Below are 27277 nucleotides of genomic sequence, written 5' to 3'. Positions count from 1 at the left end.
AACCTTCTTCTGTAAACTCCCTTTTCTCCCCAGATGGAAGCGAATCGGTTCCCATTGCCAGCCAGTGTTAGAAACGCCTCTTCCAGCGCCCAAACTGCAAGGAATAGGTTCCTGCCAGGGCAGGAGCGGGGTCTGTTTCTCGGGCCTCAAGTTAAAGGCAGCGGCGCTAACATCTGCCTCGTGGCCCAGAGAGGGTTTATAAAAGGGGGTTTGGGGAGGGGGGGGTGCAAAGAGCATTAGTGGATCTGAGTCCCAGCCCCTGCTCTGGCGTTAATGGAAGTTCGGGGTGTGGGGATCAATCACTTCACTTGGTCGTCATTCATAAGATTAAAAGATTTGATTGTATCACTGGTTCTCCTGCTTCCGTGCAAGATCTCTCGTTTCAAGTGAAGCTTTCCCCTCCTGCAGAGATGCAGCTATTAGACTTGACTTTGAGGAGTCCTGGACTTGACTGACAGTCACTAAAATCCTGTCTGTTCTAGGTATAGGTGAAGGTGATTGCTGTGGTTAATGGAAAAAATGTTTGGAACTGTCCTATTGTATTAGCAGATGTAAGAAGCCTCTAATGTAAACCATGGGGGTGATTCTGGGAAGTGGAGTTTTTAAGGTTCAGTTCGTTTGGAATTTGGTAAGAGTGGCAGGCGGAAAAGAGAGAAGATAGCACAGGCAGTGACTCTGCTAGGTGACAGCACCTGCCAGGTGACAGCATGGAAGTCCTCAGGCAGGTCTGGCTTGTGGTCGTGTATAAACTCCTAGTTGCCTTCGATTCATTTTTACTGCTCTGGGATGAATCCAACCCAGAGTATCCCAAGCGCACAGGGAGCAGCAGTGCTGTTCGATAGGGAATTTTTTTTTTTTTTTTTTTTTAAGCTGAAAACTCTGAGTTCCAGAAAGAGTCGGGGTGGAGAGAGGACTTTAAGATTTAGAACGGGACCTGAATTTAAGGCAAGCTGTTGCAGATGCATACTTACTAAAATAATAAAATTGTGATGTTCGCTACGTTAGTATTAAACCAGAAACTATATAGTACTTAGCAAGCTTCTTCAGTTTTCAGACTCTTGAGATTTCTTACGTCGTCACCATCAACATTTGCGCGACAGAATCTTCTGGTCAGATCGCAACCACCCGTTTTGTGCGTCTGGCATGCAGGTTAACTGTCACGTCACAGCCTGTGGAGGAAAACCAAACTGTCACCATTGATATCGTCACTTACAGGGACAGGCCCTTACAGTTAAAGGGCCATCATGTTTTGAAAAGTATGACAATATCAGAAAAGCGGTAATTTTGCATTTTAAATATTAGCTTGAAAATTTTAGGCAGGGGCACCTGGGCGGCTCCGTCGGTTAAGCATCCGACTTCAGCTCAGGTCATGATCTCACGGTTCGTGAGTTCGAGCCCCACATCGGGCTCTGCACACTAGCTGCACAGAGCCTGCTTCAGATTCTCCCTCTCTCTGCCCCTCCCCCCCATAAACAAATAAACATTAAAAAAAAATAGGGAAGATAAATAACCAACATCTGGGCACTTGCCAGCCTTAACAGTTTTTTTTTGTTTTTTGGTTTTTTTTTTTTAGTTATTTATTTTTGAGACAGAGAGAGACAGAGCATGAACGGGGGAGGGTCAGAGAAAGAGGGAGACCCAGAATCCGAAACAGGCTCCAGGCACTGAGCTGTCAGCACAGAGCCCGACGCGGGGCTCAAACTCACAGACCGCAAGATCAAGACCTGAGCCGAAGTCGGATGCTTAACCGACTGGGCCACCCAGGCGCCCCTAGCCTTAACAGTTCTAAGTGGCCAAATCATACTAGGGCTTAGCCGGTTTTGTGTTACCAAATTGCAGCGCTGTTTGACAAGGGTGTTGAGGCATATTCTCTTTCTACATTTACACATAGACAAACAAGTTCAAAATGAAAACCACGCACCTTTCACATCCAGCTGCTGTACATTCTCACTGTGGAAATTACAAGGTGCAGGAAGAGCCGTCGGGTCACTTCCCAAGCCACGGACGTATGTAAACATTCTGCTTACGTTGTGAAAGAGGGTTGTTACATGTGCTCTTCGTGGGAAAGCAACTGTCGTCTTGCTATTTCTGTACGAACTTTACCCACGTTCACCCATTTGCCTTTCCGTGTATCAAATTTGTGGCTTGGATGTTTTGAGAAGCAGAACTGACTTTATTGTAAATCTCTAACATCTCTGATTACCCTAAAATTGACACCAGATACGTGATGTTATTCGATCAGATTCTCTTTATCCTAGCTCCAGTGTAAGGATTACCTGAAATTCCCTCCCTCACAGAAATATTTCTGGAGAATAGATTTTCAGCCTCACAGACTGATTTTTATGAAGTGTTTTGGAAAGCCTGGGGAAGGGCGTTTTATTCTTTTTATTTTTTATTTTTTGCAAACTTTATTTTCATGTAGGTGAGCCTTGAATAACAAGTAAATCAGGAACATAAGCAACCCCGAACATGAGACAATAATTAGTACTTTTTTTTTTGTTTTTTAAATGTTGTGTCTTTGGCTCCCAATGTGACAATACGGCCCATCAAAGGGATGCCAGGCAGCAATTTTTGACATCGGGGTTTACAATTAGACGTTTATTTTATTTATTTATTTATTTATTTATTTATTTATTTATTTATTTATTTATTTTAATGGCTTATTTATTTTTGAGACAGAGACAGAGCATGAACGGGGGAGGGTCAGAGAGAGGGAGACACAGAATCCAAAACAGGCTCCAGGCTCCGAGCTGTCAGCACACAGCCCGACGTGGGGCTCGAACTCAAGAGATCGTGACCTGAGCCGAAGTCGGACGTTTAACCGACGGAGCCACCCAGGCACCCCAGATATTTGGGGGTTTTTTTGTTTTTTTTTTTTTTTAATGTTTTTTGACTCCTCTGAAAGATAATTTGATTTCTTAATCTCGCTGAAATAACACTTCTGTATCATTCCTGGCTTTCCTAACCCTTAAAATAACCAGGGTTACTTAACTCCATGAACCTGACGGCAACCGTGTATCAAAGCACAGAACCCAGCGCAACAGGCAACTATGTATGCAACCCAATGGGATCATCTCCATTGGAAACAAGATGTAAATCCTTTAGGTAAACATTTAGTTTTGGTTATGTCTTCACAGAGCATTTGTAAAATTTTTAGTAAGTAGGAATTTTTAAGTTTTTATTAAAAGTGCTAAAAATGTTTATATTAGAAGGGCAGTTCTAATGCCTTGTTTTTTGTTTTTTGTTTTTGTTTTTGTTTTTTTTATCTCCTTCCCTCCATGCCTTCTACCCTTGCCTCCTCTGCCCCCCCCCCCCCCCCCCCCCCCCCCCCAGGGATCCATAATTTCTCTCTGGCCACCGCCTTCGCTCCTGGGTCATTGTCTGCTGAGCTGGCAACAGAGGCACACTCTCATTTCTAAAACTGAGAGTTCCAAATTTGGTGGTGGTTAGGTCTGCAGATGTTTCCCTTTTTTTTTTTTATCTCAGAGCCCTGGCCAAATCTGTCCTTAGAGATCATTTATATCTTTTACGGAACCCTAGGGAATAGTAAGTAATTCTATTCGGAAGCATCTATACATTTAAAATATCCACGTGTTGGTGACCTTCAGGTTCCGACTACAGTCGCGTGTACGTCCTGACTCTCGGCCATGTTCGTTTGTGTTTAGTTACACATAAACCATTTGGGCCATGACCAACGTTGTTACGTAGCATGTTGCTTACTGATGAGGAGTAAAGACTTGGAAAGAGACACATTAAGCAGCTGGTTCAGAACATCAGAGCCAGTATGACAATGTTTCTTACGCCAAACGTTTTGAAAACCTTGCTCCGGCCTTATCGGCAATGAGTTTGTCTCTGCCTATGCAAGCCATGCTTGAGAGCGTGCCCAGCAAAGAATGCTGACGATGTTTGTATACAACCCCCCACGTGGCAAGCCCGACCCTAAGCTTTTTTTTTTTTTTTAACGTTTATTTATTTTTGAGACACAGACAGAGCATGAACGGGAGAGGGTTAAAGAGAGCGGGAGACACAGAATCTGAAATAGGCTCCAGGCTCTGAGGTGTCAGCACAGAGCCCGACCCGGGGCTCAAACTCACGAACTGCGAGATCGTGACCTGAGCAGAAGTCGGACGCTTAACCGACTGAGCCACTCAGGCGCCCCAACTTTTTACGTGTCCGAACTCACAGAATCGTCACAACAGCGCCGGGGTTCTTGCCGATCCCCGTTTAGAGAGAGGAAGCCAAGTCACAGGGAGGTTAAGTAACTTGCTCAAAGTCACACAGCTGATAATTGGAGCAGGTGAGATGTAACCCCCGGCAGCCGGGACCCAGTTTGTGCTCATAACCTCGAGCTTCAGTCCGGGGCCCGTGTAGAAACCCGGGCCGTGCCGGACGGGCCTGCCGTCTGGCATGAATGGCCCGGCAAGAAAGTGGGAGGGACCTGCTAATTTTGTCCCAACCATGGAAGCAGGGTAGGCTGGTCGCCAAGGGGACAGTGTCTCTCCGCTGACACCTTTGGCTGTCTTTGCGCGTTTCCAGGCCACATTAGTGGGGGTGAATGCCATTTCGGGGCTAGCCCACCCCAGTAGAATCCTCTCCTGCATAAGGGAGAGTCGCCTTGCCTCGTTAAACTGGGGCCGTGCCGGACTCTGTGCTGAGCTGGGTTGGACGCAGCCTCCCTCGGCTGGCTGGGGCCTGGGAGCAGCTCCTGGCGGGAGTCCCAGCCCAGGGCAGACCGGGGAGGGCCATGTGGTAGATCTTTCTGGGCCTCGCCTCCCGGCCAGTGTCATACTACAGTTCCCTCGTTACACTTGGGGGCTCCCAATCTACACGGAACTGGCCAGGAGAACTTGGTTCAGAGGGAATAAATAAAGACTTAACCTAGTCCAGAAAGGTTGCTGACCGCTGGCTGGGAGCCAGCCTTGGGAGTGCAGTGAAGAAGCGATTCTGAGCTGATGGCTTTAGCTCTGGTGGTTTCCTCCGCCCTCTGGCTGGTTCTGCATTGACCTGGAAAGGGTATGAAAGACACCCGTTAAAGAACCAGGCCGGGGACTTCGAGGCTTTCAAAGGTCTCCTAAGTGCAGATAATCCAGTTGCGAAGCAAAGGGTAGACTGCACTGCTGCCCACAGTGGCTTCTGTGCTGCTCTGTGGACCTCACCTCTGTGGGCCGTGAGCACCGCGAGTTTATTAAGTTCATTACTTCATCGCGTAGTGGTTTTCTGCACTTTAAAAAAATGTGTCTTCAATATAAACGCCTCTCATTATCAGAGGGATGTATTGAAATTGTTCTACCAGCTAAGTAATAAGAAGAAAAAAGAAACACCAAAAACCAAATTATTTTTAACGTTTATTTTTGAGAGAGTGCGTGCAACTGGGGGAGGGGCAGAGAGAGAGGGAGAACACAGAATCCGAAACGGGCTCCAGGCTCTGAGCTGTCAGCACAGAGCCCGACGCAGGGCTCGAACCCACGAACCGTGAGATCATGACCTGAGCCGAAGCCAGACGCTTAACCGACTGAGCCACCCAGGCGCCCCCCCAAAAAAACAGATTCTTAACTATAGAGAACAAACCGATGATTGCCAGAGGGGAGGTGGGGGGTGATGGGGGTTAAGAGCACATTTACTGTGATGAGCGCTGAGTGATGGAATTGTCACATCGCTATATTGTATACCTGAAACTAATATAACACTTTACTGGAATTAAAATTAAAAAAAAATTTTTTTGGTTTAAAGCTAAGCAGTAAGGTTTGCTTGAGCATGAATCATTGTCAGAGGACTTTATCTTTGTCCTTTTTTTAAATTTTTTTAAAAGAAATTATTTTAGGGGCACCTGGGTGGTGCAGTGGGTTAAAGCATCCAACTTCCGCTCAGGTCATGATCTCACGGTTCGTGGGTTCGAGCCCCGCATCAGGCTCTGTGCTGACAGCTGGGAGCCTGGAGCCTGCTTCGGATTCTGTGTCTCCCTCGCTCGCTGCCCTTCCCCCGCTCGTGCTCTCTGAAAAATGAATAAACCTTAAAAAAAAAAAATTAAAATTTTTTTTAAAGTTGCATAATCTCTTCTAAACTCAGTTTCCTTGTCGGTATGAATTTGAGAGAAATAATTAAGATTGTTGTGCGGAATCAGGGAGATGATGCACTTGAATGAATTGAGGCCCATGAAATGCTTATTAGCACCGTACCTATGGCTGCTGGTGCTGGTGGTGTTTCCCCCGTGTTGCCCATAAGGCAACAGCCCGGAGGGTTCCAGAAACCTGGCCTGGGCCCTGGCAAGTAAGGGGGTGGAGCCAGGATCCGGACCGGCCCCGACATCCTGGTGCTCCCACGCTCTTGCCCCACCACAGGCACTTGGGGGTGGGGTACGCGTAGACCAGTGTTGGGTTCCTCCAGCAGCTGCCCCGCTAAGGGTCTGCCTTTGCCTCTTGAGACTTTCGATAAGCCCTTAAGTCTTTTAACCAATCTGGTTGCCCTTTTGAAAACTTGATCCAATCTAAATACGTCCCTAGTGCCTGTGAAATTCACAAGCGAGCTTAGTAATATAGTACAGGCTGCCCGGAGTTTTACGAGGCAGGATTAAGTTTTCCCTGTCACATGAAGTAACCCGGCTGGGGTAAACCTGAAACGGCATTCACCTTCATAAATGTGCCTGGAATTAGAAACACCTATCCAGCGTGTCAGTTACTGCCTCGGCCGGGCTCCGACATCGCTGGCTTCAGGTTTCCCTTTTGCTCACACAGAGACAGAAATCCCTGTGCCCTTCTTCTCTTAAACATACGAAGCGAGTTGAGGCAGATACCTTAATCCTTAACGCTGCCCCCACACACACACAGACGCCCACGTCGTCCCCTTGGAGAGTCCCCTCCATCTCTGTTCCTGGGTGGAGACCTGGCTTCAGCCCTTTCTCCAGGGGCGCCTCCGGTTCCGGGTTTGGGGCAGCGAGAAACCCTGGGTCTGTTCAACTTCAGGTCCTTGCATTTCATTCTCTGAAACTTCATTACGTTTATGATTCCGATGGAAGAACGGAGGGCTCAGTGCGGTTGACCCCAACATTTCACGTTAATGCGCTGTCTTCACATTCAGGGTTTTTCGTGTCACGTTTATGACATTATTTTCAAGTTATTAATGACAAATTTAGGGAGTTCATCTACCAGGCCCCTCCCATAGCTTTTGGGAACAGCGGCATTGTGTTTTTATTTCCTCAAAACTCTGACTCCGCATAAAAGTATTTGAAAGTAGATCAGTGTCCCCCAAGAATGCTGTTATTCATCTGTCCATTTTGCGTATTCATGCTGCCTTATTTAAAAAAAAATTTTTTTTTAATGTTTATTTCTTTTTTGAGAGAGAGACAGAGAGAGTGACAGAGCATGAGCAGGGGGAGGGACAGAGAGAGACACAGAATCTGAAGCAGGCTCCAGGCTCGGAGCTGTGAGCACAGAGCCTGAAGCGAGGCTTGAACCCGTGAACCGTGAGATCATGACCTGAGCCGAAGTGGGACGCTCAACCAACTGAGCCACCCAGGTGCCCCAGGAATACGATTATTTAAAGTGTCAAATGTTTGGATCTCTGATCTCTGCTATACCTGCATTGTAGAAATAGCTATTCTGGCAGTAGTCTTATCAAAAATTGCAAAGCTTCAAATTTTGGCAAAGTTAAAAACGAGTAGCAAAGCTACAGATTTGGAATTGTGTAATATATGTGCATATATGTATATGTACAGACAGATGTGAGCAGTTTACATAGAAGGAAAAGTGAGCAGTTTCAGGCATTTGAGAAATGGTTCTGCAGGGGCACCTGGGTGGCCCAGTCAGTTCAATGTCTGACTTCAGCTCAGGTCACGATCTCACGGTTCGTGGGTTCGAGCCCCACGTCCGGCTGCTTCGGATCTTCTGTCCTCCTCCCTCTCTGCCCCTCCCCTGCTCGCGCGTGCTCTCTCTCTCTCTCAAAAGTAAACATTTTTGAAAAAGAAAAAGAAAACTGGTTCCACAGATCTGTGCAATGGGTTTTCTTTTATCACTCTGAATAGCGGGGTAGGGCAGTGTGGGGAACAAGAAAGAGAATACATTCTTTCCTTGGATTATTTTTTTTTTTTCATTTAGCTCACACTTATGGAAAAGAGAGCCATTCAGACATTCATTAATATGGTAAGAAAGACAATATCTTACATTGGATTCCTTTCAAGTGGAAGAAATAAGCTATGAGTTGCTGACGGGAGCGGGGAGGGGTTTTGATTGCTCTTGAACTCTCCCAAAATGCAGGTTGCACGAAGTTAAATAGAATAATCCACACGAGTTTAAAATGAAATGCCCATATTATCCTGCAGCATGAGCTAGTTTTGTTCTGCCTGTGACCCGTGTTTCGGTCGTCCCCCCGTTATTTGCGTTGATCGGGTCAGCGTAAGTTCCGTTTAATCGCCAGCCCACCACCCTCTTGTTTATTTGTAAAGGACAGAACTTCTCATCTTAGTATGTTTTGTATTAAAAGAAGACATTTTCCTTCGGCATTGCCCAACTGCAAACAGAATTTTCTTGGCGGGGTGGTGACCAGGAAGGCTTAGAAGGACAGGTGGCTAACCTCTGGCTGCATGATCTCCCCGACTGAGAAATTAGATATGATTCTGGATGGTGCTTTTCTGAGGCCAGATAACGTGTTATTTGTAACATGAACCCGGCAAAGGCCACCCAAAAAGTGTCGGGGGCGTGGAGTTGGGTTGTACCAGTAAGAAAATTGAAGGTTCCTGACAAAAAGAATTCCAAGAATACAAATTCTATACTCAGAAGACCTCTCGTAAGAAAGTGAATCCAGGAAAGCAGTCAGGTTCATGCCCACGAAAACCATGAAATCTGTTACTAAACTTCATAATATGGAGTATGTGTGACCCTCCACTCCTGGTGCGAATGCTTCCAGCGGCCGTAGCTCACTGGTGCCCCCTTGCGGTATTCAAGCCACTTCGCATGTTGTTGCCTTGGGTAAAAGACTCCCACAGTGAACGAGGGGGGCTGTTTCTGGGGGTGGAAACTTATCCTCCGGGGACTGGAAGACATACGTGTTTTGTCTTTTTTAATTTTATTTTATTCAAGCGTCTTTCATTCTTTTTGTCATTTGCTTTAGGCCAAAGAGCTACCGACCTTAAAGGATAATGACTTCATTAACGAGGGCCAGAAGATTTATATTGACGACAACAACAAAAAGGCCTTCCTGGAAAAACTGAAAAAGGATGTCGAGGTAAGAAAAATCAGTATAAAGGACGGCCCCGTGGTAGAAACGTCCACCGTCTGGGTTGGCTTCTGAAGCTTCTGCAACCGAGGCCAAAATGCCTGTTGGACGCGATCAAAGTCAGGTGTAAGCAGGTGTATCTCACGCGTGGTCTGGTTTAGAAAAGCGCGCCGGACCACAAACCGAAGAGAGCGCCTGAAGGCCTCTGCCGGGCATCGCCCCGCTCGGGTTCCCACCTTCTGGTTGGCAGGAGGGACCGTTCAGTGGAAGCCCGCTCGCGCCGACTGCCCGCGGCCCCCAGAGTGAGGGTTCCGCGGCACCGTGGTGTCCCGTCGCGCAGCAGAGCATTTCAAACGCAGACGTTCAGGAACCGCATCCCGGTGGCCGTGAACGCGTTCCCGGTCACCTGATGCTTGAACATTGCCAGCAGTCTCTGTGAAAGTAGCCCCACTGAGCCTTACACGCCGTGGGAACGGAGCAAAGGTGGCTCCTGATACCAGTGGCATTGGGGGGGGGGGGGTGGTTGTGACACATCAAATACTGTGTGAAAATGGGCTTTTCGTCCATAATGAAGTTTTCTTTCTTTCACTGTTGTTCTGGTTAAGAATGAGAAACGTACTTTTCCTGGTCTCCCGTTGGACTTCCTGTTATGCATCTTTTAGAAATCAAGCCGGGAGAAGTTATTTTCTTGAAATTTGTTAGGTTTGTAAGACAGTGCAAAGAGAATTCTGATTTAGACAGTTACTGAACTAAGTTTTGCTGAGCTGTTAACTTTTGTTCGTACGTATGCGTGAACGTGGTGTACTTTTTATTTTTTTTTACTTTTATTTCTTTATTTTTTTAATACTTATTTTTGAGAGAGAGACAGGAGAGAGAAGAGTGTGAACAGGGGAGGGGCAGAGAGAGGGAGGGAGACACAGAATCCAAAGCAGGCTCCAGGCTCTGAGCTGTCGGCAGAGAGCCCGATGTGGGGCTTAAACTCACGGACGGTGAGATCACGACTTGAGCCAAGGTAGGACACTCAACCGACAGAGCCACCCAGGCGCCTGTTTTTTTACTTTTAAAATCCAGTGCCCCACACAGCAATACAGCTCTACTACTTAGAGGCTTTGTGGAAAGTTCTTTTCATGTCATCAAACAAAAACAATAAAAATGGCCTGAGCCAAAGGATGAGTGTGCATTAGACTGTATCCCCCGCGAGGGCTGAGCAGTTTTTACAATATTCTTTTCACTGTTCTAACATCTCTTTCATTGTAAGATACCCAGACCGATTGAAGGAGTTCATAATTATTTTCAGGTCATGAATTTATTCTCATTAAAAACGTTTACCTTTTTTTTTTTTTTTTAACCTAGCTCGTGTGTATACTTCAGTTAGAACCTAAATATTGTTTATTTGTGAAGGATACAACTGTCTCCTGAGAAAGAGAAGTGGAGGGGATCCTGGGTGGCTCAGTCAGTTGAGCGACTTCGGCTCAGGTCATGATCTCACAGTTCGTGAGTTCGAGCCCTGCGTCAGGCTCTCTGCTGACAGCTCGGAGCCTGGAGCCTGCTTCGGATTCTGTGTCTCCTCCTCTCTCTGTGCCCCTCCCCTGCTTGCACACTGTCTCCCTCTCAAATATAAATAAACATTAAAAAAAAAAAATAGAAGTAGAAAAGAAGTAGAAAATCATGTAACATTTTTCTCCAGTCTTTGATTAATAAGTTTATTTTTCCATTGTTGTCAGTGGTTATTATAATACATATTCAACATTAAATATTTCCCTTACTTGGGTGTCAGCCTGATCTAACTGATAACTAAGTACTCGAGGAAGACCTTCTCAGTTTCAGCTTTTTATTCATTAATCAGTGACTCTTTGATCCTGAGAGTAATATGGCTTGAGCAATTATGGTAAATATGCTTTAGGGGTTGTGCACGATCTGCCAAGAAAAAATGTTTTCATCCTTTCTTCTGTTGGCTGTGTACCACTAGGATATTTAGACTCCAGAAATAACGTAACTGAAGCAGTTCAGATTTACAGCTGAATTACATAAGGATCCTCTTAGCCCTTTTGTTGTCTCTAATAATGTCGTTGATTAGAGGATTTGGAGAGTTTAATCCCATACGTGGCTCTCGCACTTAGCTGTTCTGTTGAAATGGAAGCAGGGCATAAAGCATTCTTTCCTTAAAAAAAAATTCTCGGTGGCTGATACAAGTATCTTTAGTTTTGAAATTCATGCAGAAGCATCATTAAATTTTTAAGCGGGTAATTATGGTGAGGTAGCTTGACATCTGATCTTGGTAAACGAAACTAGAGCTTAATCTAGTTTCATTTTTGTAACACTCTGCTTTCTAAGTGAGCTGACTGGCCTGTTAGTTTTTTTTGGAGGGGATGGGGGGTTGGTGGTACTTTTTGTTTCTTACTTAAGACTTAAAAGACTTACACCTCAATAAGTAATCTTTTTTATGTTGTTTTTTTTTTAATGGTTATTTTTGAGAAAGAGAGAGTGCAAGCAGGGGAGGGGCAGAGAGAGAGGGAGACTGAGGGTCCCAAGTGGGCTCCACGCCGACAGCACAGAGCACCGTGTGGGGCTCAAACTCACGAACCGTTAGATCGTGACCCGAGCCGAGGTCCGATGCTTAACCAAGTGAGCCACCCAGGTGCCCCAGTAACCTGTTTTTGTAGCAGAAAGAAGAGAATGTCCTGAGAATCTAGCTGTTCTCGTTGTTTTGTTTTGTTTCCCTGCACCCAAAATCCTGTTCTGTTCATATACTCTGCAAAGAAAGCTTTGCACATAACTCCATATTGGTGAGCCCTTTTCTCCAAAAAGGAGGTGCTGTATGGAGAGGGACAATCACTTTTGCCTTCTGGCCTGCGCGTGGTCGGCGCCCATCGTGACTGCAGAGAACTGACACCCGTATCTCCCCTCACTGGCTCACGCCGGGATCCCCGTGGTGTCCGGGAGCACCCCCACCACGGGGCATCTCAGCTGTGGGGTCTCTGGGCCCGCAGCCTTGGAGGTGGGTGGGAGTCAGGGGAGGCCGGCGGGGGATGGTGGGCCACCAGTGTCGACGGAGCCACGCGTAGAGCCTGACTCCTTCCCATGCGGACATCGTCTCTTTCATTCGAAACTCCTGGGGATGAGTGCTGTTGTTACCCAGTCTGTGGATGGGAAAACCGAGCCCAGAGACTAATTTGGGATTTGAGGCTGTCAGAGGCCGCGCACCTAAACTGCTCTGATACGAAACGCAAATGAGAAACGTCTGTGAGATCGCAGTTAAGATTTTGTTTCCGATAAATGACCCAAAGGAGGATTATTACAACTTTTAACGAGTGATACAAGAGAACTGTTAAATAGTGCTGGTTGGAATTTTAATTCTGCATTGCAGATGTGTTAGGAGGTGGTAATTCAGTAGAGCGAATGTGTTAATAAATAAAGTGAGTTTAAACGTTGCGAAAGAGAGCTTATTAGTGGCTCCCTGACCACGTCGTTTTCTAGAAGGGTTTGTGACAGGACTCGTTAAAGATCTTGAAGAAGACACTAGCTCAGAGATTTGGCGTAAAGAGGGATTAGTCGTGAAAGAATCAGATTAGGTGGGATCTTCTGAGGGGAAAAGAAGCCCAAAGGTCTGGCAGATAATTATTAACAAGTTGGAAAAGGAGGAAAGGCGAGGGGCCTGAAGATTAAAGATTTAAACATCGTCATGCTTCGAAACCTTACGTACTTAAAAAAAAATCAATAAATTTGAGTCAGAAGCTTAAAGGGATGAAGAGAAACCAGAGCAGATGTGTATTAAGTTCCTTAATGTCAGCTGGAGGCAAACCCCAGCAGCGGAACCTTCAAGCCCTCCCCAGCCACGTGGAATCTTCCAGGCCACGGCAGTTTTGCGACACCCGGCGGGAATTTTCTCTACCGAGAGTCCCGAGTTTATTGCCACATTCCCCTCTGCTTCAGAAGAGATGGAAAATAAACTTTATGGAGACGAGAGCTAGTGGGGTTCTCCACGCTTCTCCTCTTGGCCCACCTAACTTGAACCTGTCCCCGTGTTTGAAGTGCGGACTTGTTGGAAACAAGCCTTCTACCAGAATGACGGCGACACGGGCCATCACAGTAACAGCCTCCCTTGTTGCGAGCGAGGCCCGGTTTCCATCACCTGAGCTACGCATCCTCTCTCCTTCCTCTCCACACCCCTATGAGCTTAGCGGGATTATCCCATTGTACAGTTAGAATAACTGAGGCTCGGGGAGGTGGACGCCTTGTCAAGTCACAGAGCTACTGAGAGAAATAAGGTTTCACTTCCCATCGGACTCCCAGACCTATACTCTTATTATTTTTTTTATTTTTTTTTTAGTATTTATTTATTTTTGAGAGAGAGAGAGTGGGGGAGGAGCAGAGAGAGAGGGAGACAGAGGATCCAAAGCGGGCCCTGCATCGACAGCAGAGATCCGATGCAGGGCTCAAACTCACAAACTCTGAGATCACGACCTGAGCCAAAGTCGGACGCTTAACTGAGCCACCCAGGAGCCCGGAGAGCAGCTTCTTACCTAGAGATGCATATTATGTTTCACTGATGGTTTCAGTTTTGTATTTTGGATACAGATGTTTCCTTACTGAAAAAGGGAGCCTGGGCACTAGTCTGACTGCAGAGCTAAGGCCCAGGAAAGGGCCTGGCATCGTGAGCATCGCGGATATGGCGGGGGAGGGACTCCACTGAGTGCAGCGGCCCAGCCGTGGTCATCCTCCCTTCCCGGCCGACCTTTGCAAGTTCATTACAGGCAGCCCCTTACTTTTGTAATCAGGCACACCTGCAAGGGTGTTTGAAAACCAGCCTTCTGAAGGTCAAACCATAGACTTACATGATAGCGAGGTTCCATTCTGGCAAAGATACGTGGTAAATGCTCTCGCTTTGCTTCGAGTAGGTGCTTCCTCTTACAGTCTCAAAGGTTTCTTTGTTGCTTTGTTCTATGTTTTTACTTGCCCTGGGCGGTTGTTTCTTCGAGAAAGGGGTTAGGGAAATTAGGGTGAGTTCAAGGGGACTGGGGAAGAGGCAGCAGGCATCACATTCACTTGTCCAGTAAATACTGACATCTTACCACCGGGAATACGGTGAGGGCAGAAACAGCCAGAGCCCCTGCCCTCACGGGGCTGCCATGTTCAGGGAAGACAGAAGCTTCCCCAAATAATCTAACAAGGTAAATGTGCAGAAAAGCCAAGTGTCATTAGGGAAAAGTGTGCGGGTCCCTCCACGCCCGTGCTTTGGGGGCGTGGCCCAGGCAAGAATCGGGAAAGGCTTCCAGAAGCAAGCGTCCCTGCAGTTGTGATCTGAAGGTCAAGTGGTGCAGGTGAGAGGGCCAGAAGGGGGGCTGGAACAGGCTTCAAGGCAGCCAAAGAGGTAATGGGGCCAACCATCCTGGTCCGCTGGGCCGTGTTCGAGTTTGCTTCTGCCCCGCGAGGAACAGGCACCCACTGCAAGGCCTAGAGCAGGGGCGGAGTTGAGATCAAACTCGCATTTTGAAAAGATCCTCCCTTCCCAGAGGACTGGGACCCTTACCGCTTCTCAGGGACCTTCCAAGGATCCGGGAGGAGCGGGGATGGAAAGAAGGGGGCCTGTGGCCCTGCCGAGCAGCCCGCTCCCCCACCCGTGCCCCCCGCCCCAACACGTGGGCTCTCTGGGGAGATGTTGCCAGCCGGGAACCCGGTGTCTGCCAGCGTGCCGCGTGTTCTGCAAGCACCGCGCCCGGCGTGGGAGGGGCCAGGAGACAGAGACGCAGGGACCCTGATGTCCAGGAGCCCAGAGGCTGAGCTCCGCCCCCGCCACAGCCTCCTGGGGCCCGTGGCCACTGGGGAGCATCCTGCCCGCCACACCCGGGGCGGGGTCAGAGAGCATGACTGGGTGTTTCGGCCTCAGTGTTTCCCAGACGTCTTTTGTTTCCACGGGGTGCTCCGAAGGGGGGTAAAGCGGGTTCCGAGATGAAGCCGCTGTGAGGCGTGCCGCCGGCACCTACCCCTCGCGGAGACTCCCTGTGCTTGGCAACTCGGGGAGGCCCTCCTCCTCAGGAACCATTTGATGGAACTCCTCTTTTCCGTACTAGTGTTGCAAAGAACACGACTTGGGAAGAGCTGCCTTACTGCAGTTTCCAGAAGCAGCGTAGCGCAGCGTAAAGAACGAGCTTTGAACGCGGGATCCTGAATTCACGACTTCTTAGCTTTGAGTCCCTGGAGGCCAGCTGTCTCTGTCCCCACAGCACCTGGTTCTCTTCCACATCCATGGAGATGCAGGTCCGTGGGGAGCAGACCAAGTAACGCAGATCTGGCTACACGGCTGGGCGGCTGGCCGCGTCGGTAGAAGATTCACGGGTCTTCTTCCCGCGTTGTCATTCACTCGAGAGAGGGACGGTTGCCCACGTGAGTTCCTGGTCACCCCAAAGCCCAGCACCTGCCAGGGGCCACGGCACGATGAGCAGTCTTTGTCCACCAGACAAAGTCTAGCTGAGCGACGTGGGCCCAGAAAGGTGGTTCTGTGATTTACTTGAAAGGGGGAGTTTGGGGAAGACCATGGGAGGAACGGGAGCTTCCTCTCTCTCTCTCTCTCTCTCTCTCTCTCTCGGGCTCAGAAAATTGATTCAAGGCATGAGAACCAGCACTGTGTTTTGTTACTGTTTTGTGGTTTTGGGGTTTTTTTTGTTTTGTTTTGTTTGTAACTAGAATAAGTAACACTTACTTACTATTATAAGATATTTATTTAAAGTGTTTACGGTGGTGATTTGCTGTATGTATCCATTGTCAGAGGATTCCCCCATCAAGTTAGGAACACAGCCATTACCTCAGATACTTACCTTTTTTGGTTCTTCTGGTGAGAACGTTTAAGTCCTACCCTCTTAGCGATTTTCAGTTATACGCGACACGGTGTGACCAACTACAGTCACCACATTGTGCATTAGATCCTCAGCCCTTACACATCTGATAGCTGTAGGTTTGTACCCTTTTACCAGCTCTCCTTAGTTCTTCCACACCACCCCCCACCGGCTCCTGGCAACCACTTTTCTATTGATTCTATGAGTTCAAACCACCCCCCCCCCCCCCCCCCCCCGCCAACATACAGACACACATAAGTATCATACCGTTTTCCATGCCGGCCGCACCGATTTACATCCCCACCGACAGCGCACAAGCCTCTCTTTTCTCCACATCCTGGCCAACACCTGTCATCTCGTCTTTTTGACACCCGCCATTCTGACAGGTGTGACCGCCTCATTGCGGTTTTGATTTGCATTTCCCTGAGGATGAGTGATGTGGAGCATCTTTTTGTGTACCTGTTGGCTACTGAGTACTCTTTTGGCAAAGGGTTTGCACGTAGGGTTCTCCTACCTTGCTTACATGCCTAAACGAGGATTTGTGTGATTTTTTTCCCCCCCCTGAGCTTCAATGAGGAAGAGTCAGCCTGGCCCCAGGGGATTCATGGTGGGAAGACATGGAAATAGGAGCTAAGAAAGAGGAGAGCAGGAGGAGGCCTGGGCTGGTGAGGAACGGAAGGCCTCTGGGCACAGCTGGCGTGCGAGGTCCCCTCCTGGTCTTCAAGGGGGAATGGCTTCTCCTTCAGCTCAGACACCGAGCTGCTTCCCTACAGGCTGGGGGGCCGGGGCGGGGGGGGGGGGGGGGGTCCTGCAGGTCTCCACAGATGGATTTCGTTTCACTCATTTTCGGCCAGAACTCCAAGACCGGTCATTTCACATGCTTGGCCTTTGTGTAAGGAAGTTCATGTCCTAACTTCTGCCGGGATGGCCGGAGGCCAGCTGGCTGCTCCGCGTCACCGAACGAGGGTGGCATCAGGCCCTCCGAGAGTCCGGGCCCTGCGTCTTCTCGGGCCATGGGCACGGGGTGGGAGCAGAACCGGACCCTGTGCGGAGCCAGCTGGGTGGGGACCGGGGAGCTGTGGGGTTTTAGCCAGCAGATGGGCCGGCACGTTTTGCCCTCCGTTCTAGCCACACTTTAATGGAGCGATTAGAACACGTGTCTGGGTGCGTCTCCTAAGAAGAGAAAAGAAAAATGGCGTGAGAAGTCCAGAGAGGAGTAGGAGAGGCAGGCCGACCCTCGGAGCCAGGTCTCGGCCCACATTCCGTTCTACCCGCGGCTGGAACGGGACGAGCGGGGACGGGGGTCCTGGGCCTGTGCTGCCTCGTGCGAAGTGGACCACGCCCTCGGCTCCTCCGGTCTCCCCGCTTCCAGAAGGAAACCTGAGCAGGACAGGACTGTGTTACTCCCCCGAGCACTGACACGGGCGTTTGCTGGTCGGTTGGGACATCTGGGCTTTTACTTCGTGGGGACGGACAGCGTACTCACGTCCTCAGCCCAGTGTCCTGAATTTCCAAGTGCTTTCACAAGACACTGCTGGAAGCCACTTGGGAGGCCCCTGGTCTTTCCCCTCGGCCAGTCTTAGTTGTTGGGAGAGCAGCTCTCTTCCCTCCTTGCCAGCCATGTGCTGTGCTCTCTGGGGTAATCCAGCCTCCATGGGATGTGTGCCCGCCTCTCGGCATCCAGCTTGGCGTCTCAGGGAAAATACTACTAGCGCCGGGCCGGCCCGGGGCGTGGGGCTCCGTTTTCGGCCCGCGAAGCTTCCGCGGGGCCGGGAGAGCATCACAAAGGAGGCTCCTGGCTGGCCGCCTCTCGGGGAGACCCTCTTCTCGTTTCTGCCGCCCCCCCGGCTCCCAGCCTTCCCCCGTGTGCATTTTCCTGAGCTTGTTTTCTCCAGGTCTGGGGTTCGAAGGCCTGACTGACCTGCCGCCTCCCACCCTCAGTTTCTTGCCCAGTTGAAGCTCATGGACTACAGCCTGCTGGTGGGAATCCATGACGTGGAGCGAGCCGAGCAGGAGGAGGTGGAGTGTGAGGAGAACGACGGGGAAGAGGAGGGGGAGAGCGACGGCACGCACCCCGTGGGAACCCCTCCGGACAGTCCTGGCAACACGCTCAACAGCTCCCCGCCTCTGGCCCCGGGGGAGTTTGATCCAAACATTGACGTTTATGGGATTAAATGCCATGAAAGTAAGCTGAGCTCCTACCACCTCTTTTGATCTATGAAGTGATTTGATTTTTTGCATTGTTTCCCACCAGTAATCACAATCCCGGTTAAAAGTCTGCTGCCCTCCAAGGCTTATTCTCCAGAGCCTCAGTAGCTGACTCAGGGACACGAGCATGTTAAGGGTAGCTCATCTCTGGTTTTGAAACGGGATGTGATTGGGCCCTTGAATTTTGTGATGTTGGAATGGAGTGAAGCCACAAACTGTGTAACACCCACGTGCCCACACTTAGGTGCGGACAGATAACATATAGAAGAAACGTTTTTGGAATTGTTATTCTTCGGCCATCTCTTACGTGGATCCGAAATGTCAGGAATCCATCCTGAGCTAGGCACACACGAGGTCCCTAGTGTGCCTCACGCGGGAGGGAGGCTCATGCGGACGCCCCGGAGGGCCGGCGTCTCATCGCTACCGGCCCTTCCCCTTTCGGGAGCGCTGAAGCTGGCCCAGGGCGTGGGATGAGGGCGTCTGGTCTGCTGTTGTGTCTGTCTGTCCTCTGCCGCGCCCCCTGGCCGCCCATTAAGGGGTCTCTGTGGCCCTCTTGTGTAAGTGAGCCCAATCTTAATCCTCCAAATCCGGATGACTGGATATTTGAAGGAATTATCACCTTCTACCTTAGCTACTGAGACATGAGAAAACCAAGATGATTTGGAGGTAGGATAAAAAACAGGCCTCTTATTTTTTGAGTAATAAAAATTGTGGTTCATCATTGTTTAAGGAAAAAAAAAAAAAAGATGTGGCATATCAGCCAAGTGAGCTTGAGTTGTTATTTTGCTCCCCAAAATTTTCTTCAGTGCAGAAAATGAGATGTAGTCAAATGTACTTTTCTTATTGCTTATAATTAAAACAGCCTATTTGTGGAAATACGTGGAAGACGGGTCTTAGAGATGACAAATGCCTTTCTGCAGTTCTGACGCTAGACTCAGAATTATGAACGGCTGTAAGGACAGGCACACCTCAGAGGTGTTGCAGGGTCAGTTCTAGACCACCACCACCACGTGAGTCACATGAATGTTCTGGTTTCCTGGTACATACAGAAGTTATGTTTACACCGCTGCATAGTCTCTGAAGTGTGCGATAGCATTATATCTTTAAAAAACAATGTACGTATCTTATTTTAAAAATACTTTATTGCTAAAATATACTAATACTAACCATCATCTGAGCTTTCAGTGAGTTGTAATCACTGATCACAGATCACCATGCAAATACAATAATGAAAAAGTTTAAACTATTGCTAGGATTACCAGAATGTGACGGAGACACGAAGTGAGCAAATGCCATTGGGACAATGGTGCCAGCAGACTTGCCTGACACAGGGTTGCCATAAACCTTCAACCTGTGGAAAATGCAGTATGTGCAAAGCGCCGTAAAGCAAGGTGCACCTGTAGTTAACGGTAGACCAGGAGTAAGGAGCGGAATTCCATCTACCTGTTGTGTGAGCATCTCTCTTTACACCAAAGCAATCCATAATCGTTAAAGAAAATGCAGATTGACAAAAATTAAAACCCGTCTCCGCCTTGGACCTCTACTGGTAACATCCTAGGGTGATACTTTTTTACTTTTTGAATTGAGAGAGAATTGGGGAAAGTTAAGCTGTTTAACAGGGATATGCAGGAGTTACGTGCATGCTTTTTCCAAATTACGATTTTATTTATCAGTTAACTTTTTTTGTGTTTGGGGATAGCTGATACACAGTGTTAACGTTAGCTTCCGGTGGGCAACACAGTGATTCTGCCGTGCCCGCACCTGCCCACCTCTCAGCCCTGGTGCCGAGTCACTGCTGTGTTCCCTACGCTGTGCCTTTCTGCTCCGTGACTTGTTCCTCCCATAACCGGAAGCCGGTCTCTCCCAGTCCCCTCGCCCAGTCTGCCCATCCCTCTACTCCATAAAACATGGAGGAGGGAGTAAAAGTTTTTTTTTAGAATGTGTTTGAACTTACATGGACATGGCCTTAGTTTTCAGACTCCTCCAAACCCTGTTCTGTCCTGAGTCCCTCACCCCCAGGACGTGCCTCTCCAGGTGGCGTCATTTGTCCCACAATCACTGCTCTCTCTCATCCCTTTACAGACTCGCCCAGGAAAGAGGTGTACTTTATGGCAATTATTGACATTTTGACTCATTATGATGCAAAAAAGAAAGCTGCCCACGCTGCAAAAACTGTTAAACATGGCGTAAGTATCTCCACTCTGTTTCCTTCTCTGCTCTTGGGCCCTTGCTGCAGTCTGGAGCGCGGGGACCAGCTGTGGTTGCCTCCCTCCCACTGAGCTGTCCAGAGTCCCTCAGGGGTTCTTGTTACCTTGGGGGGTCATGTTCGGAGTGCGAGATTTGGAGCCGGCAAATGCCAACAGCTAATACCAGCTCCCACCACGACTCCCTACGCTTTGGGCAGGTCACTTCAACTCAGCGGCCAGTCGTCTTTTTCCACACTGGGGTATTAGCACACACGTGCCTCTCTAGAATATTGTGCGAATTCGTTTTTGTTTGAAAAATGCTTCAAAGACAAAGTGAAGATAACTAAGTGTTTTAACACGAATTCTCAAAGCTGTAAAATGTTCAGAACTGAAGCACTATTCTATGCTTCAGACACTTCCCAGATATGCAGTATTATCTTTCTTTTTGCACAGTGAATTGTGTATTTCTTATCACAGAAAACTTTTGGGTGCAAGATCAAAGTTTAGTAACATAAATTCCTCACCTTTATTGTTCTTGCTCTAAATTATCACTATTCTAGGCATATGTTGACTTACTGAATCCCCATGACAAGCCTGTATCCCTGTTTATCAGTTGAAGAAACTGAGGAAGAAAGCATAAATGGTAACTTGTCAGGGTCACGGCACTAGAAAGTGGTAGAAATGGGACTGCTCCCCAGGCCCTAGCCCAGCCCCTTGCTCTGTGCCAGTCCCAGCCCCATGCCCTACCAGCAAATCCCACCTGCCTGGCTGAACCTCCCAGGTGGTGAGTATCCATTATGCTTGTATCGTAGAGATTCATTTTGGCTTTCCAGGTGTTGCTAAAAAAGCTGCAGACCCCCATCCCATAGAGACAGACTTGTGTCTTGGCTTGTTCACACTGGAAGGAGCAATAGTGTGTGCAACCAGCCAGGATACACCAAACATCAGCCTCTATTCAAGGCTCTTTTTCTGTATCTTACAATCAAACAGGCGAGGCTGCCCTCCCAGCACGGGAACCAGCCCAAAACCATATTCTGTTTGCCAAAGAAACATTCCAATTGCACCATCAGCTGCTACTTACGGTATTCCAACCGCGTGCAAAGCATGATGACCAAGACCTCCCCCGGCCCAGTGAAAGTGCCGGAACTCCTGCGTCGGTGAGAGAGGAGGGCACCCGGCAGCTCTCACCTGCTGGCATCGCAGCCTCCCGCGTGGCATTTGTGAAGTGTGTGCGTGCCAGACGCACCGTCCCCTTCCCCGATTCTGAGTCCGGGCCAAGAAGCTGGGGGAGGTCCCTCAACGGCTCTGTAGTCATTCCGATGCTCACCTCTGATGGCGAACCACGGGCATACTACAGAGACAGAACTGGCTCAGAACCCCGATTTCAGCTTTCCCGGCCGTGTAACCTCGAGAGCTTCAGGTCCCCTCACTAAGAAGGGAGCCCCACTGCCTTGCTGAAGGGGTCTTGTGGAGGAGACGGGAGGCGACCAGGCCGAGCGCCGGGGAGGTGCTCCGTGTTCGTTCCCCTCTTTCCCCATTCTTACCGTAACGTCACACACCATGTGAAACTGGAAATTTGCCGTGGCAAACGTGGCTCCACTCGAGTCTCCACTGGAAGGCACCAGCCCACCTCCGTCATACACCACGTGGCCTGAAACTGTGTACAGTTTGCATCTGCAGGAGCAAGACATTACTCTTAGCAAAGGAATGCCGTGCTGAGCTGCCGGGAACTATTCTCTGCCTTCGAGGCCCGGGCTCGTCCGTGGAGATCCCGGCGGCCCAGGCCAGGCATGGAAAATACAGGTTCCCCAGTGACTATGGGTGTCTAAAAATAGCACCTGGTGACTTAGTAAGACTGGTCTTGCCCTTTGCAGCTCAGGAAACTGGCTGGTAACTCCAGACCTCGAGTCTGGTCGCCAGCATCGCCTCTGGTAATAGGAAGTCCCCCACTGAGCCTCCTCGAGGGGGCCCCTGCTTCCTTGCTCTGAGCGGGTCACTGTGAAGGGGAACAATGGCACTGCTGTGCCCTGCTGGGGGAGGTGCGATCAGCAGCCTCACGTCCCACCTGGGTACGGTGCCAGCTGACACGGACCCTGCTGCTGCTGTCACCCCTCTCTTTTGAGCACTCAGCCCCTTACCCGGGTCCTGGGAGAGAAACGCAATCCTAGGTCATTGTCGGTGGAATTCCCCTTCAGCCGAATGTTGCTGTTTGTGTCATTCTCAAGGTATCTCCAATCTGTTCTCCTGAAAAACAAACATTGATTACATGGCTTCCGAATGTAGGCCACACGGAGTCCACTGTTTGAAAGGAACATCCCAGACGTGGCTAGTTCAAGGTGTTTTTTTCAGTTGCTACAGTCACAGTATGTGTGATAACAGCATCTGTGGTTCAGCCTCTCTGCCTCGTTTTCACACAGATCCTAAGAACCTGGACCATTCAGATATTCAGATGCAATATCCAAGATAGAATTCTGAGCTCTGTTTTAAGAACGGGGCACCGATTATTATTATTAGCTTTATGTTTAGCTGCAATTGAAAAAAATGCTCTACATACTGAGTAGTGATTATATCGATATTCCTCTCCTTTCCATCTGCCTAGGCTGGTGCAGAGATCTCGACCGTGAACCCAGAACAGTATTCAAAGCGCTTTTTGGACTTTATTGGCCACATCTTGACGTAACCTCCCACATGACCTTGGACGGACATGAGCATGGGAAGGACAGAGGTGGCTTCGGCGTAAGAAAAATGAAAACCAAACTCGGTGAAGCACACCTCCTCGTTTACATCTTCGGGCCAAGATGACTGATTTGGAGGCTACTCGCTTTAACAGCTACCTGATATTTCCCAGCATCGTTCTAGCTATTTCTGACACGTGTGTGTGTGTGTGTGTGTGTGCGCGCGTGTGTGCGCATGCGTGTCTTAAAAAATAATTAATTAATTAATGAAAACTGATCAGCTTCAGTCAGGGTGTGTTTGGGCAACAACCCTCTGATTCCAGCTGTGGACGAATGAATGAATGAATGAATGAGTACATGCGGGGGGAGGGGATGAAGGAAATGCATGTCAGACCAACCATGTTGGCATCACACGATAAACTGTGGATCAGTTTATTTTTTGGAGTTGAAAGATGTGACAGTATTCATAATAATAATGAAGATAATAATAATGATGATAATAATGATGGTGATTAAAAGAGAAAGCTTACTGCGAATGTTACATTTCTACCACGCACGCTGACGCTCCTTAACAGCTGTGCCCCAGGCCCCTGGCGCCAGGCGGGGGCGTGCCCTGCTTCAGGGTTCCGCCTCCACACGGTGTCCGGGGGGACCCCCGGGGTCCGGGAACAAATGCCCCTCCTCCAGCAAGAAGCTGATGCCCCTAGTGACTCTTACCTGTACATTTTTCACCTCAGTAAGTTATGTCCAGGAAAACTGCTTACTTCTCTTTTCTTGCCTGGAGCTTCTTCACTGTTACACTCTTATGTTGCAATATAGGAATTTATGCTACAAAATAAAAATAAAGCTTACCTGAAAAGTGCATAGTTTCGGGCAATGGTATCTACATCTCCTACTGTGGGAAGGTGAGCAAAGCATTAGAACTCTGAACGCTCCTGTTAACGATGGATGGCAGATCTAAATTAGAAGAGGTTTATGTTTGACCATTGTGTAAACAGTGGTATTTTGTTATGAATTATCCCTTTAACTGAAACCCTCAATTTTACTGTTTACATTATTAGGAAAACAGGGATATTTTTGAATCTAAAAATTTAATGTACAGCATGTGATTTTTGAAGTTTACATGTAAAGTCATTTTACAGTGTAGGTGAAATAATGTTTGTCATATTTTGAAATGTACCCTGCAGTCATGTTTTTGGGTGAGTGTTTTATTCAAAGTACACGGTAGGCAGTCTTCTACAATGAAAGTAAAAGGTGGTTTTGTTTCCTCCAGATGTACATTTATCAACCCGATGATTTTTTTTTAATGTTTAACCCAAATCTGGTTATGTAAGTTCATTGCCCTAAACTGTGCTGATTGTGTTTTAATCAGTTTATAAATTTTCAACATCGATCATGTATTTACCAACTTTCTGGCATTTTCTGAAAGGCGTCAAGCTAAAATATTAGACTTGCTTAGAGTAGGTTATCAACTTATACACTGTGCTAAAGCTGTGCCTTTGAAATTCTTTGTTTAAAACATGAGATGATTTTTGTAGGCAGTTTCAGAAAAGAAAAAAAAAAATCCACCCTCCAGTGATTACTTACAACTCACAAATACCCCCTGCCATACTGCCTCTTCCAATGACTTTACTTCAGGGCTTATCAGGGCTGCAACTGTGCCCAGTGTGTGTGGGTTGACTTCAGAAAACACGTGCTGATGGCAAGTCAGGACCTCCGGAGGCCAGCAACACCACCGTACCATTATGGACTTCCCCCGGGTTCGTCCTCCACGGTAGATGGTGTTACCACCATGACATGGTTGTCCGAATCCGTATTTTACGCATTTGAATTAATCGAGACTGGTTTGCCGCCCCACCCCACTCCCCCCCCCCTTCATTCTGGAATCAAGTCAGTTCGAGTATTCTGAAGTTATACTGTGGTTTCTTTGGCCCAAGACTACAGAGGTGAGACCCTGAAGTAAAGATAAGGTACCCATACATTATTTGAGTAACTATTTCCTTTGTGGCCAGTGTGTGTATGCTTTTAGAAGTTTACAAAATGCTTTCTTTTTGTCTGTAACAGTCTCTTGTCATTCATTTCTGTCGATAAACTATTTGGACAGAGTGAGGAAGTTTGCCTTGTATCTCCTAGTGCTAACAATACACTCCAGTCATGAGCCAGGCTTTACAAAATAAAGCACTTTGATGACTCACAGAGTGGATCCCTCGTTCCTCCGTCTCCACTGGGTTTCTCTCTAATGCAAATAAATTTAAAGACTCGGTACTAAGAGTACCTTTAGCTGCACCTTGAAGAAGTACAAGTAAAACCGAATCTCTTCACTACCTAGAGCTTTGCCTTCAACCTGTGAATTATTTTATTAGTAAACAATGGAAACTTCCACACCAAAAGGGACTTGCTGTAAGATGAACAGAGAAAAGAAATCTCTTCAGTGAATACCCTATAAATATCATTTTATTTTCCATTTTTACCAACCACAGTTCTATGTCCGCATTTTTTGAAACTCTTATTGGGCCACCGCCGGCGGACGGAAGGCTCTCTTAGAGCATTCCACCGTCATCGGGGCCAGGTTAGCAAACACAGTCCGTTTGGCTACGGCACTCGTTTTGAAAATGCGTATTTGTTCTAACGCGATTGATACGTGAGGGAAGGACCGGGCATGATGTACTTTTCCCATTTAGTCGTGTGCACTTGAGTCCACGAGGAACACGAGGTGGACACAGAAAACCGCACCTGGCCGAACGGTGCCACGCAGGAATACGCAAGCCATGCACCCCTCAGACATCGCCAACTCCCTCGGTTTCTCCCCATGTGGGCAGTCACCCTGGGCTCTACCTGGGGTTAGAACCTCACGTCTGACTTCAAATCACTCCTTCCTCTACTTCACAACAGTCCCAGAGACGCAGCCCCTTCCAGTGTTTCCTACCACAGGCACCCTTCAGGTCCTCTTCACGATAACCTGCCACATTTATTGTGGTATTTGTCCATTTCCTGGCCACTTAGCAACGCTTAAAACTACTGCTATTTTTATTAGGTTCCTCTTTTTTTTTTTTTTTTAGACCGTATCAGTGATGAAGTTTTGGGGTGCTGTGCCCCTTAGTCCCAGTATTCCCATAAGCTCTGTGGGTTTTCTTGTGCAAAGAGCAATGATTTAATGTTCTGGATTCGATTCACATTGGTCCTAGAAAACTGGTTACTGCAGATTCACAGAAGGGCAAAAGTTGGTATGAAGCATTAATCCTTAACACGACACTTTTGGAAATAAGTGATTAAGGGTTAAGTGCAAGAGACCAGGGGTTGTGGATGCTGAGCTGGTAACGTATACAATGTATGAAATGTTGAAACATGGAGTTACACCCGGGAGTTCTTAACATCGGTGCTCCGAAAGCCCCCAGCCATCACTGTACACGGAATGTTTAATTGGCACAAAATCAGGGGTCACGGTATATACTGCACATAAAAATCCTTCTTCCAGGTCTCAAAACACCACTTTCCATCTCTTCCTCCCTCCCCATCTTCTTAAACAGCATTTTATTCAGCTCCAGCCACATTATCTGGAGACCGCTATGTTAAAAATATAAAAGTCGCTCTCCCTAAAGGGCGGAGACTTGCTGTGCCCTTTGAATTCCCAGGCACAGGAGTTACGTGCACAGCAGCCTTCACTCAGTCCCCTTCTCCCAGACTAACTGAACTGCCGCCTTTAAACGGTTGGCATATCAAAGAGGCACTGGTGGCAAAGTGGCCCCGAAGACCAGGAAAGTGTCTCTGGAAAAGGAGAGTTGATAAGTTACCAAGAACCATTACTGAAAGTTCCTTCTTTCTGAAGGGGTAGCTTTTCATCTAAACCGAATGCCCTCCAGAAGCTTGTCTTAGTCCTGTTTGTGACGCTGTGAAAATCCTGCCAAAGGGTGCTTACATGCCATAGTCTGGAATTTTCTCTCACTCTTAAACGCTCGTGTTTGACTTTTTAAGAGAAGGGACAAGAGATCAGAGTTTCTCGGAATCCAGTGTGATGCATCCGTGTTCCACAACCCCACACTTACTGCTGGGGGAGGCGTCACAGATGAGGAACCTTTGGCCCACACAAGCTAGGTGACTGGCCCGAGGTCACATGATCGTTGCCAGCAAGGCCAGGGCTGGAACTCCGGCAGCTCAAGATTGGAAGTTG

The 27277-nt window shown here is 48.2% G+C and overlaps 1 protein-coding gene across 1 annotated transcript in view; it reads left to right on the top strand.

Annotated features, from left to right (window-relative positions):
- The window catches only part of PIP4K2A (phosphatidylinositol-5-phosphate 4-kinase type 2 alpha), a 192654-nt gene extending 167349 nt beyond the window's left edge, over positions 1 to 25305 (top strand). Inside the window, exons 7-10 of the mRNA XM_043563146.1 lie at positions 9103 to 9216; positions 17982 to 18225; positions 20331 to 20434; positions 23034 to 25305. Coding sequence (XP_043419081.1) covers positions 9103 to 9216; positions 17982 to 18225; positions 20331 to 20434; positions 23034 to 23114 — 543 coding nt within the window. The 3' untranslated portion in view covers positions 23115 to 25305. The remainder of the gene's footprint in view (positions 1 to 9102; positions 9217 to 17981; positions 18226 to 20330; positions 20435 to 23033) is intronic.
- The last annotated feature ends 1972 nt before the right edge of the window (positions 25306 to 27277 follow it).

The sequence above is a fragment of the Prionailurus bengalensis genome, chromosome B4 (assembly GCF_016509475.1).
Source record: "Prionailurus bengalensis isolate Pbe53 chromosome B4, Fcat_Pben_1.1_paternal_pri, whole genome shotgun sequence".
NCBI classification, from domain to species: domain Eukaryota; kingdom Metazoa; phylum Chordata; class Mammalia; order Carnivora; family Felidae; genus Prionailurus; species Prionailurus bengalensis.
The sequence above is the reverse complement of the archived record's forward strand: the minus strand, read 5'-3'. Positions and strand labels throughout refer to the sequence as shown.